At 35.6% G+C, this 13642-nt stretch overlaps 1 protein-coding gene across 1 annotated transcript; it reads right to left on the reverse strand.

Moving 5' to 3' along the window:
• Positions 1-4: 4 nt before the first annotated feature.
• Positions 5-12587, reverse strand: LOC120356550 (beta-parvin-like; the record flags this gene model as incomplete). Its single annotated transcript, XM_039445498.1, is given in 4 exon segments — positions 5-902; positions 6704-6947; positions 9665-9832; positions 12453-12587. Coding segments are annotated over 4 exon segments (624 nt in total), but the record flags the coding sequence as incomplete, so codon positions are not given.
• Between the last annotated feature and the right edge of the window lie 1055 nt (positions 12588-13642).

The raw sequence follows: 13642 nt of genomic DNA on the forward strand, positions 1-13642 counted from the left end.
TGTGTGTGTAATGAAACTGATTAAAATGAATTTGTATCCTTATGCAAGCTTCAATATTCAAGATAAAATTAGTTTCAAAATGGAAACATTTAGAGCAATATCTTATTATATAGGAAGGCATGGAACTATTAGAATTATTGTACTATTTGATTGTTATTGAGGTGATAAACCTTCAACCTAATTGTAATGTTGAGTGAAGAATTTTCAAATGTTCGCTTAGCGTTCAAAATTGTTGAATATAGTTCCAATTTTCTTTAAATAACTCAATATTATTCGTTACAAGTGGTAATTGAGTGGAATATTTCTAATAAATTTATTTATTCAAGCCAACTAAATTCAAAATTTATAGTTTTCATGTTTATTTTGGACTAAAATTTTATAAAAATTGTACACGTAAAATTCTAACCTTATCTTGGAATTTGTCACCTAAAAATTTTGAAGAAAAATAGCACAATGACTACCTTATTATTTTATCTACCAATGATTTTAAATTAGTGTCATTTGCATTGTAAATAAATAAATTGAGATTGGTGATTTTCTCATAAACAGATGATGTATCAAGCTATCATTTTTAAATTAGTTATCAGACAATAAATATAGCTATCATTACTAATAATTGTTTAAAATCGATAAAATATGAATCTCACTAGGAGTGATTGGCACATCCAGTTCTACTTAAGAATAATCATTCACTAAAAATATATTTTAAAAATAGCATCTCTTCTGGCATTAGATCAACAGGTATAATCTAATATTAATTTCTAATTTGATTAAAAGTAATTAGTTTAAAGCACACTTTACCAGTTTTCACATTGATTTTGTAAACTAGCTTAGATTCTTGTACTTGGTGAACAGGTTGTAGAGAACACGCAGTGTTGACTTCAGATCTAGGTTGACGATATCTGTAAAAACCGATAACGATAGAATTAGATGGGTGAAATTTGTAATAGCAGAGATAAATTTATAATTGCTCTAGTGAAATATTACCTGGAGCTTTATAACAGCGTACAAAAATTAATTCAGCAACCTCTCTTGTGAACTTAGAGGTGCGTACAGATTTACGCGCCGCGAACATGAGCAATTCACTTTTCATATCTGTATTTTTACAGAAACGGTAAGATACAGATATAAAAAGCTTGGCATCAGCTGATTAAAAGTGAATTGCTCATGTTCGCGGCGCGTATATCTGTACGCACCTGTAGAGTATCAAACAGAATTGAAAATGCATCTACAATATTGAAGAGGTTACTAAAAGCATAAAAATATTGTTGATATACTTTGCCGAGCTAAGTATAAATTCAATGGCTAGACAGGAATCACAAAGTTGAAGGAATTTTCTCTTTCTTCTCTGTGCAGGAATCAAATGAGGAGACTGGAACATTTGAACACTCTCATACCATTTGAATATACAATTCTTCCACATCCAACGGTTGTTAATTGGTATAGTATTTCTGCCCAGAGAACTGGAAACAATTCGAAAAAATCTGTTGTGGAACACTCACACAACTTTCCTTGCTCATTGAACTGAAAGCCTCATTCTAAAGAGAATAATTTAGGGGAATAACATAATGACGATTGGCGGCAACATATTTGAAACTACGATCAGACTACTGTATATTATGTGTATAATTATGTGTATATTATGTGTATGATTGTTTTCAGAGTGCTATTTCCTTTGTGTAAATTGTGAAGTTCGATGATTTTTTTCAAAGTCGTCAAAACAGCTGTTCCACAGATGAAATATCTCGAATACGTGTTCTTTTTATCAACTACTGCTCTACCTACCTACCTACCTCATGCACGAGAAGGAGGTTACAAAGTCCATTTCTCAAGGATGGGGTGGACCTCCCATTAGTTTTCCAGAAATGAGACTCATGTCAGTTGATAGTGCTTATAAATAGCTATCCATGATATAAATTTGAAGAAAATCGTTAGAGCCGTTATCGAAAAAACCGTGAAAAACATGGTTTTTTAGTAATTATCCGCCATTTTGAATTGAATTTCTTATTGTCGGATCCTCATGGTATAAGAACCTTAAGTTTGAAATTTCAAGTCAATCGGTTGATTAGTAAAGGAGTTATCGTGTTCAGTGACATACACACAAACACAGACCAACACCCATAAATCAAGTTTTTGGACTCAGGGGATATGAAACGTAAAGAAAACTTGAAATTGGGGTACCTTAATTTTTTTTGGAAAGCAATACTTTCCTTACCTATGGTTATAGGGCAAGGAAAGTAATAAGGAGTTTCCAATGAGATTAACATTACAGTATTATAGTTATTGTAACATTATGTATTCAAGTGTTAATTCTTATGAATTTCTCACACATTAACAGTGTGAACCTATCTCTCTTATAGATAGTATAAATTCAATGGCTAGACAGGAATCACAAAGTTGAAGGAATTTTCTCTTTCTTCTCTGTGCAGGAATCAAATGAGCAGACTGGAACATTTGAAAACTCTCATACCATTTGAATATACAATTCTTCCACATCCAACGGTTGTTAATTGGTATAGTATTTCTGCCCAGAGAACTGAAAACAATTCGAAAAAATCTGGTGTGGTACACTCCCACAACTTTCCTTGCAACTTTCCTTGCAGAAATGGTATTTCTGTGGAGCAGATCACAAATCCATTAAAAATTAGGGCTCAACACACACCTTAAGTCTCATAAAGGTGGTCACTAACGACAGGATACAAGTGTGTTGACATGTGTGAACACACATGTTCGTCATAAGTGTCATTAGCGAAAGTCTTCGAACAAAACTTTTCAAGGTTAGGTTTGTATCTTCGATTATAAGTAGTTTTTTTACTTCTTTTATGCTCTATTGAGGTTAAATTATTTTTGAATGATTGTGATTCGTAATTTTCCAGTGGTTTATTTATTGTTATTGGTAGTGCGGGAACGCGCCAACTAGTCTCCCCGACAGTAAAGCTCCTTTTAAAACCACATTCGAGGGGATTTACTGACGGGGAGACTGGTTGACGCTAGCGTGCAAGGAGCTTGGTTGTTGCTACCAAACCCGACAACCAAGCTACTCGCACGAAACTATTTTGTGAAAAATTACTATAAGGAAATTATGATTGATGTTGAAAATTAGAAATTGATTTCCTGAAAAAATTACTTTTATGGACTTGGTGGATTTTCCTTGTATGCCCATAATCATATGATTCCACTTGTCAGCTGATTGATTATGAATAATTCTATAGCAGTGGTTTACAAAACATCCCACAGCTTGGGTTGCTTTTCGTGGATTAGCGAGGGTCTACTTTGCGGCGGGCCTTAGGACTCGCTGCCACACAACCCTTTACATTTCATATTAGAAAAAAATACTATATTAGAACATCAAGATCAACTTTGATCAATCATAATCAAAAGAGTATAGCTACAAATTAATGAATGGTTATTCAAAAGAGAACAGTGACGAATCAATGTAGAACTATTCCTACAATTCACATCACATAGAAAAACCAAAATACAAGAGTATAAAGTTTCAATCTGAAGTTTTGAATGCCATAAGTTGAAGACTAAACAGTAGATCAGAGTTTTGCTTGATGATATATGTTATATTCTATGCATACATGCAGGAATCACTTGTGAGACGTACAAACTCATTCTGAAACTGCTTGCCAATTCAATAAGGAACATTTCCAAGTCAGTTGAATTCGGAAAGAGAAATAGTTTATTTTCTAAATTTTATGTTTGCAGTGATAGAAGTGACAACTCCAACAAGCTTTTCTTCTAATAATCGAATTCATAGAATGTGTACAACAGTATCTGTGAATGTACTACTTCCCCGCCCGCTTCAAGCTGGCTTCAATGTTCAATAGAGTATTAGCTGTCGGGGAGCTTAGTTGTCGGGAACGATATCACGACAACCAGACCCCTCAGGCCTATCCAGCAGGGGATTTACTGTCGGGGAGACTAGTTGTCGTGAGCGTGTGAGAAGCTTAGTTGTCGCCGACAACTAGGCTCCTTCGTTCTAGTAGGGGATTTACTGTCGGGGAAACTAGTTGACGGCAATAGTATATATTGCCAGGGGATTTACTGACGCCTGTGATCAAAATAGCGAGGAGACCAAAGACCTTAAAGAGATATAGACCCACAATGCCTATGCCTTCCCAATAATAGCTCTTACTTGAAATTGAAGGCCGCCATTGGGGTATTTTAGCACGAGATATTATATCTATATATATTTGTAATACTATAGATCACAATGGCATTGGTGGCATTGGTATGTAATAATCTTATGGGTTGCCCCCTCAATGGCAGATTTCAATTCCAAGTACGCCACTAGCGCTGCATGTGAGTCTATGCATCTTTAAGGTCTTTGGAGGAGACTATAGTAGCCCAAGCGAAAATGGGTCCCTGAAGGCCACTGGTGACCACCCCTCACTCGACCAGTCTATATACATTGACTATATTTCTACACCCTGAAGATCGCTATTTCCTTCTCATACCTTCCCTCTTCCTCTTTTCCGTCACTACCTGTCACAAATTCTTTTGAGCACGTCAAGTTCAAAAGTTGTACTGTGTCATAATTTGAAGTTAGAACAATAACATCCCCCGTTACCTCCTCCCCTATCTTCTTCAACATCATGAAATGGAGGAAAGAATATTTTTATGTATAATGTATAACTCTTTCTTGAGTCATGACATCAAGAAATCCAATTTTATAATCATAATTGGATTTTTCTTTATAAATGGAACTATTTATAAACTGAGCTATTATTTCATAAAGGTTACTTGAAGACTTTTATAATAATCAATTGGAAGTGGAATGATGTAATTTTATTTATTTTATTCAATATTCTTGTAGTGTCCACTTCACTCTGCATTTTTCAATTTGCATGAATTCTCATTCAAACACCAGTACAGCTGTTGAAAGTTATATGTATTATATATAATATATAATCATTATGTACAATACATTAGTAAAACTTTGAACTATATTGTCCTCGTCATAGTCAACAATCCAGAGAAGACAAACAATACTCCTCACAAGAACAATACTTCACGTTCACACCCTCTCTCTCACACACATTCACTTTCTCTCTTACTAGCCACCCTTAGTACAAAGTGGCAACAGTGTTGGTAGAGACGGGTGGTGGTGTCAAGAGGAATCTTCGACCTTGAGAGACCCATTTTCGCTTGAACAACTATAGTTGTAGGGGAGACAGGTTGGCGGCAACCCGGTAGTGCATTCTATGTTAAGGTGTGTACAGACTTGAGCTCCATTTCACTTTTCACCACCTGATGCTACGCTTATACAGAGTGGGTGAAAAGTCCGAGAACGGCTTAATATCTCATACACAAAGGTTATTTGACAATGGGTGTGATTGGGGATCCTACTTGAATTGAAAATACTACTTTACTATGACTTCAAAAAATCTGGTCCGCCATCTTGGATCCGCCATATTGAATGCAAATTTATTTTTTTAAATAGGAAGGTGGTCATGCGATACATGATTTCGATACGGAATTTCAATAAAGTTGCATTCAATATGGCGGACCAGATTTTTGAAGTCATGGTAAAGTATTATTTTCTATTTGAGAGGGATCCCCAATCATACCCACCTTGGAATCACAATCTTTCATGAGATACTAAGCCGTTCTCATACTTTTTTTCTCTCCTTTCTGCTTTGAATAGTATTGATTAATGTGAATATCTTCTGAACGGGGTTTGAGATATCGATATGCGGTTTTCGCCATTCATTTTTTCTTGCCATTCCGTATCGAAATCATGTATCACATGACCACCTTCCTATTTAAAAAATAAAGTTGCATTCAATATGGCGGACCAGATTTTTGAAGTCATAATAAAGTGGAATTCAATTTGAGTAGGATTCCCGATCACACCCACCATCAAATTACCTTTGTGTATGAGATATTAAGCCGTTCTCGGACTTTTCACCCACTCTGTATACGCTTATCTGTACCTTACTGTTTCTGTACAAATACAGATATAACCAGCAGATGGAATGCGCGTGTTTGTGACGGTCAAGTCTGTAAACAGCTTAAGAAGCTGCTGTCAAACAGCTATTTTTCGTTTGAAGCCTTTCGCTGATGACACGAACATGTGTGTTCATACATGCTCAACACACTGTCGTTAGTGGCTCGTAGCCTCTAGCCTGCTATAATAAAGATGACAGAAACCAACCTTCAGTCTTAGTTTCGACTCGATCGGCTTTTGTCTGTTTGTTTGTACCGCAGTTACAGTCGTAGTTATTGTCCGATTTGGATAAAATTTGGAATAAAAGTTCTTTGAAACAAGGCGCAGAAACGTGTGTGTAACGATTTTTGATAAGACCTCCGGTTTTTTTTTGTAATTTGAAAAACGGCAAACCAACCTCCTCCCAGAAAGTTACTTTTTCGTATCTAGCGTCGTTATTTTGCAAGATACAGCAATTTTTATTCTTTTCAAAATGAAAGATCACTGTATTTACAATATGTCAAGAGTAAATCTTGCCCAAAATAAATATAAGTAAAAAAAATTGGCTCTCATTTTTTTATAATAGAACTTGTGCCGCTCTAAAATGTGCTGTATTTATTAATTGTAGAAAACGTCTAACTTGACTGCACAATTTTTTACCTTTTCAACACGAAATTTCCCTGTTTCATAGATGAATAGTTTCTTGAAAACGATTAGCTTTTGTTTTTCCTTTTAGTAGGAGATATAATAATGATGACAAAAACCAACCTTCAGGCCTGGCCTTGGGCTTAGCCAGCCCAATATCCTGCATAAGTTCGAATGAGAAAGCGACGTTGTGCACTTTCTGCTCAAAGTCCTTGGGCGTGAGATGGAAGGCGTGGAGCGGCACAAAGAACCCCTCCAGCAGACCCAACAGCAGCACCAGGAACACACCGTCGTGAAACTGCGAGTCAAGGTCAATCACCTCCAGGTTCACCTTGTTCAGCTGTTTGTTCACGAATGTCACCAGCGACTGCAGACACACAGTGTAATATTATAAAATAAGGCATTCATTTATTCAACACAACATAATTATATGTATGTACTGTCTGTATATAAACAGGACACCGACACGGATAGATTAAAAAAACACTTAAAAACTTACATTTGAACGAGAATTTTCGGGAGAATTTTGAAGTCACTTCACTTCCTGTTTGATTGACAAAGGGGGCCCAGCTCCCGTAAATTCTCGTTCAAATGTAAGTTTTTAAGTGTTTTTAATCTATCCGTGTCGTGTGTATCCTGTTTATATTTATATTATAAACTTTAAAGTGTTTTCTGTTAAGTGCTATGTATGTGTGACATGGATAGGATTTGATAACTTATTTATTGATTGATTTTTGTGTTTTAGATTTAATATTTTCAGGAGAAAAGACTCTGATATTAAAATAACAATTCCTTAGTTGGACTATAGTGAGAAATATAATTTGTGAGTAAGTAGTATTATTGCAGCGACAATAAGATTCTGCTAACTTATGTTTAAACGAATCTGAGAACCAGCAAATTCTGGGATATTACTAGTTCTCACGGATGAGGTGGCTCCACGAGGCAAGGCGGATGTTTGGTAGCCTGTAGATATTCTCACAGAGGAATACTGCAGACCTGGCAAGTACCCGCTTGCCCAATCAAGTGAGAACCGACTCTTCCATAGCAGCAGTTAGGCCTACTGGCACACTGACGTAGAGAGGGGAAGTTTTCGGACGGAAAACCTCCAGACGTTGAACAACCGAGATACCGAGCGGATCAAAAATCATATTGCAGAAAGTTAAGTTAGTTTTCCCGGCATCATGAGATCGTGAGTGTCCTGTGTTTTGGGAATACCAGTGGGAGTGATAGCTGTGGTGAGTGCCAAAATTCTAGCTCATTATAAAACATTTTCACACGACCGAGACCCTGATTAGAGATGAATCTTGTTGTAGTAAAATTTCTAGTTAGCAGATCTTATTGGCAGGTAGTTTTTGTAGGAATAATATTTTGATAAAATGTATTGTATAAATATTCGTTCTTTAAATTTCAAGTAATCGGCATAATAAATGAGAAATTCTTTAGGTAATACAATGTTGTTGTCTATCCAGTTCCCATGACTTCCTTGAAGTAATAATAAGATATCTTAAACCCCAATCAAGGGCGGTTACATGTAACAGTACAATATTGTAAGGTGGGACCTTCCCGGAACGGACTCCCCACTAACAAAGCCATACGAATTTACTTTTTAATATAGTTAAAACACATGGAAAAAAAAAAATATAATAGTCTGGACCCCCGACTGGATTGTCCTAACATGATAAAAATGCAGGCGAGCGAAGCGAGCCTGCTAATCTCATTCCTGGACGATCCGGTCGGGGGGCCAGGGGGCGGAGCCCCCTGGCTAGACGGATATTGCGAGCGAAGCGAGCCTGACGGCTAGTAAGATATAATTTTAGCCGTTTTTATGAACGATTCTTAGCTCCACCTTATGATGATATATGGAGATGTCTACGTTGAAGGATATAATTTGAATTTTCTTTACTTTTCAGGATCTAGTCATCCGATTGATCCAAAGCGGCTGAATTCAATGCAGCTGTTTAGGACCTCTCTAGTCAAGGATCAGAGCAAAAATACTAAGGACCAGTTTCCGAGCTCGGGATTCAGCTAAGTTCTAGACTTTGAACATCTGGAGTCAGAAATTGGCTTTCCAAAACGGGGCGTAGTTGTAGTGATAGTCATAGTCACTTTTAAATTAAATTTCGAAAAACTAGAGAATTGAAAACAAAATAAAATAAGAGAAAATTGTAAAGTTTAAGATATTTTGATTATTTAGGAATGTTTAATTTCGTCAAGGAAAAACATTTCGAATTATAGAAATGAGAAAATGAAAACTGTGACTACTGTCATAAAAAATGCGACTACGCCCCGTTTTGGAAAACCAACTTTCTGACTCCAGCTGTTTAAAGTCTAGAACGTAGTTAAATCCCGAGCTCAGAAACCGGCCCTAAATGACTAGATTACAAACTTTTTTATTGAACTTATTAGTCTATCATGGAATAAAAATAGATTATTTTGAACTCCATCTTTTCTTTATGATTCTACTCCCATCTCTTCTCGTCCTGTACACCTTTATACCTGTATATACCTTTCCGTTCTGGTTAAAAAATGAATACATTGGTAATCGAATGACTTGGCTGACCTAGGTCAAGTAGCAGAGTTCTCTGGTATCATCTGATTAATTTCATGGCTTCTGACATGAATGAGAAGAGTGAATGAACTCATATACAGAGATCTTACAATCTTAATGACCTCCGAAATCGGATCGTTGCGGTTGCACAAGTTACGCCTGATAAGCTGGTACGAGTGTGGCAAGAAATCGATTATCGGTGGGATGTATGTCGCATTACCAATGGCTGTCACAACGAACCAAAATAACACCCACATCTTAAACTTGAAGTGTTTTGTAACAACATGACACCTTTCTCAATTATATAAGTGATTAAATAATATTTATGTGCTTTCAAAGTTGTAAAGTCCTTTTATAATCACTTGGTATTAATAGAAAACTCTGTTTTCTTCCTTCCCCCCATTTCTCCCTTCCCTTTTTCCTTTTTATTGTGTTTTATTTGTTTCGTAATTCTTTGCAATTTTGTTTTGTCTTGTTTTGTGTGTTTTTAATAATAATAAAATAATAATAAAAACGAATTATTTTATTGAAAATACCTTCTTGACGACCTGCAACTTGTCAGGCGCATGATCGAAGAGCGTGTCAAAGGCATCTCGCTCACAGCGCATGCCCAGATCACCATAAGTGGAGGTCAACTCCTCCTGCACGGTGCGGTGCGTGAGTGCGCCGTCTCGCTTCTGCACCACTACTACGTTTACCACCACCTAATACATGATACATAACTATAAATTAATAAATACAATACATAATACAAATAGCTCAACATGTTATTGATATACAGTACCATAGAGAAACAATAGCATAAGTAGATATCCCATAATAATAATAATATTTTATTCTCAACAAAAGTATAACAAAAACAATGTAATACTGTTGAAAAACGTCACAGATAAATAACATAATAACATAAAATATCAATCTTAAAATAAAACTCTAATAACATTTAACAATTCATTAAATTTGCAAAATTTAGATAGTAATTTTTTTCACTCTAACAAGAATTCGTCAACCTCATAGAAAGCCTTCTCACTGAGAAAAGAATATAGTTTTGTTTTGAATTGTTTTTCTTCAACAATACTTCTCAAATCAGCCGGAAGTTTCGCAAAAAACTTTTGTCCCCTATAAGTAGGTGTTTTCTCAAATACACTCAGCCTATGTCTAAGTAAAGGGGCTATGCCATGGTAAAGGGTGTTTATGTCGTAGCTTTTACTGTTATCTCAAGCCGATATTCCACTTAGTTCTTTCCGGTGAATATGTGTGACGCTGGTAGTCTCTCATATTGTGCCGTTCATACACTCTGCCCGGCCTAAACAGTAGAAAATGACAATAATCGACAGTAATTGGCTTAAGATAACAGTAAAGTAGCGACTTGAACGCCCTATACCATGGGATATCTACTTACGCTATTGTTTCTCTATGACAGTACCTACTTGAAACATAAACAAATAATAATCAATCTAGAGATTCATATAGAAAACTATTATCACCATCAGGTCATTGACAATATTAAGTTGTCAGTAACAAAAATTGTACAATACAAACACTTCAGCGTGTTTATATTGATACAAAAGCGATAAAAATTATATGTTATGATACGTATGATAGCGATAATATTATAATACGCTATTATCGCCCTAGAGGGAATTCGGCCACCCCTCCCTCAGCGGAAGAACCTAAAAAAAGCCAGTAAAAGAACTCACGTAGGTTACGAGTTTGCGGGTGGAGACACCAAACCTCACCCCTGCTCAAAGAAGGGCGGCCATTTTCAGGCAAAACTCCTTGAAAGCGAGACTTTTGACTCTGCAAAGTTTCGGAGGGGCAAAAAGAAAAACATGACATCTCTTCAAACATGATACAAGATAAGTTATGATACAAGATAAGTTATGATACAAAATATAATAAAAATACAGATGAATTTCTTCATAACATCACTTCACTTATATGGGATACTTTTGTTCAAATTAATAAAAACAATATAAACTTGTACCCTTTATTGAAAACATTGGAATATTTTAGATTAAAATACCTTCAAAGTACCTCTATTAAAAACGTTTTATATTTTAACAAACAATATTTTAGAGTTAAAATATTTCAAAGTTTTTAATAAAGGGTACTACAAGTTTTTATATTGTTTTTATTAAGATGAACCTCTGTATAAAAGAATCGATTGTCCTAAAAAAAAATTTGCTGTAGAGGCATTAGTGGTGAGTGGTTTTTCTGTCAAAAATTCTGTCACACCATTCTTCAGATCTTATAATCTTATAGATTTTCGGACGGTAAATTGATGCACATTAGAGTACAATAATGTGAGCGTGGTAGAGTAATAGGCCAACATTGACATAGAAATTTGTAATTCATGCAGTTGAAAATAGTAATAAACATGTTTTCATAAACAAGTCATGTTGAGACATCTTAAGGTGCGTACAGATTACACGTCAGCTGATGCCAAGCTTTTTATATCAGCATCTTACCCTTCCTGAATTGCTCGTATTCGCGGCGCGTAAATGTGTATCCACCTTAACAAAACTGATGTCTACAGTAGGATTCATCACGTCAAATTGTCAGCATTGAATCAATCAATGAATGGGAATCAATTCATTAGGAATACATAAGGAATACTAAAGTTTAAAGATAATCTTAAATAGCGCAGGACTGTTTTAAAGGTCCAACTTTGATGTGAGACAGTGATGAAAAAACTGATCAATAATTGACCGAGCGAAGTGAGGTCTAAGATTCAAGTCGACGGTTTGGCATTTCTCTTAATGTTTAAATGTTTTTATGTTGCGCATTTACGGCGAAACGCGGTAACGATTTTCATGAAATTTGACAGGTATGTTCCTTTCTAAATTGCGCGTCGACGTATATACAGTTTTTGGAAATTTTGCATTTCAAGGTAATATAAAAGGAAAAAGGAGCCTCCTTCATATGTCAATATTAGAGTGAAAATCAGACTATAGAATTATTCATCATAAACCAGCTGCCGAGTTGAATATAAATGCATGCCATGACGCATGCAATTCAATATCTCAATGTAACTTGGTAAAAATTAGCAGTTGTGTAGACTATAAATTGCATGCCTCATTGAATGCAATTTTTATGCACTATAAATAGGATGCAAGAACTTATACAGCTCGTCTGGGCGCCTAGATGTCTTCTGGTTTTCCCGCGCTAAATTCCAGAAAGCGTTTATATTAAATTAAATCTTGTGTTAGCATGATCTGATCAAATAAATAGTTAGTGTATCAGTGTGGATGTGCTTATGGTTTGGGACGTCGTTATAACTGCGCGAGGTCTACTGTTCACAGAACTACTAGTTTTAATTACCTGCTCGGGCAGACGCACAGGCGCGCGAAAGTGCCTGGCTAGTGCCACCAGCAGATGCAAAATGGGACCACAATTCTTCGAGTGAATTCCCTCCACCGTCCACTTCTGTTGATGAAATCTTGGCTGCTGTAGCACCTGAAATAGAGCAATCCAATAATCAATAAACATACCTATTTTTTGAACATTAATTTATTAAGCCTATCAAAATTTGGGAATGGAAAGTTTTTGGGCCAAACCTGTTGCTTCTTCCTAATCATATTTACATGATTTTTGATTGTATCTACGAATAAATAAATACTATAGTGAGGTCCACGTTATAATGACAGTATTTGATCAACTTCGGTTTTGCTATCTTGTCTATCTTTCGACAAAGCCGGCGTAATATCCTTTTCTAGGTCCACAACGATGCCAATTATGTTTTGACAGTGTAGAAATATAATTAATTAAGAGAATCGGCATCGCTATCCTTTTATCTTATCCACTGCCATTATAACTTGGACCTCACTATAGAATACAATATTTCTGAAAAAAGTATTTCATATAACGTGGAACTCACTATAGAATAAGGATATTAAAGAACATTATAGATGGGCAAGTTAAAAAGTAATTGGATACTTTACCTGGATTAATGATATTGAAGAATTATTGTTATTGTTCGAAAAGAGATGGAATGCAGAGGTTTTCGAGGGGATGAATAGAGAGAGATAAGAAGCGATGGTGGACGGGGGGTGAATAGCGACTCAAAGTTGCAAAAACTTGCGAAATAAAAAAATATTGAAATGATAAAGGGCAGTGAGGTTCACATTATGATGGCAGTATTTGATTGAATTGAATTACTGCCATATATTACAAATACATTTTTTAAAATACAAATAAATAAAATTGATTGTAACTCAAGTGCAGCAATACTGTAATACTTGCACTGCCGACATAAGATTCCTTGTGTGTTTGGCAGTGAGTCGCAGTTTATTATTCTGTATCAATTCAGGTCAGTATGAATTAATATTCAATTAAATTTAATAATGCTGAAGAAGCTATACCTATTATAAAAAAGATCTCACAGCCTCAGAGAAAAAAAACTTGACAATACTACATACTAAACCATGCTAAAGTTTATAAATTAATCACTGTTACGTCATGAGGCCATCAAACCGATTAACATCGGTGTTGCTATATTATCCTTGCCTATC

Source organism: Nilaparvata lugens, unplaced genomic scaffold (genome assembly GCF_014356525.2).
Source record: "Nilaparvata lugens isolate BPH unplaced genomic scaffold, ASM1435652v1 scaffold7090, whole genome shotgun sequence".
Taxonomy (NCBI): Eukaryota; Metazoa; Arthropoda; class Insecta; order Hemiptera; family Delphacidae; genus Nilaparvata; species Nilaparvata lugens.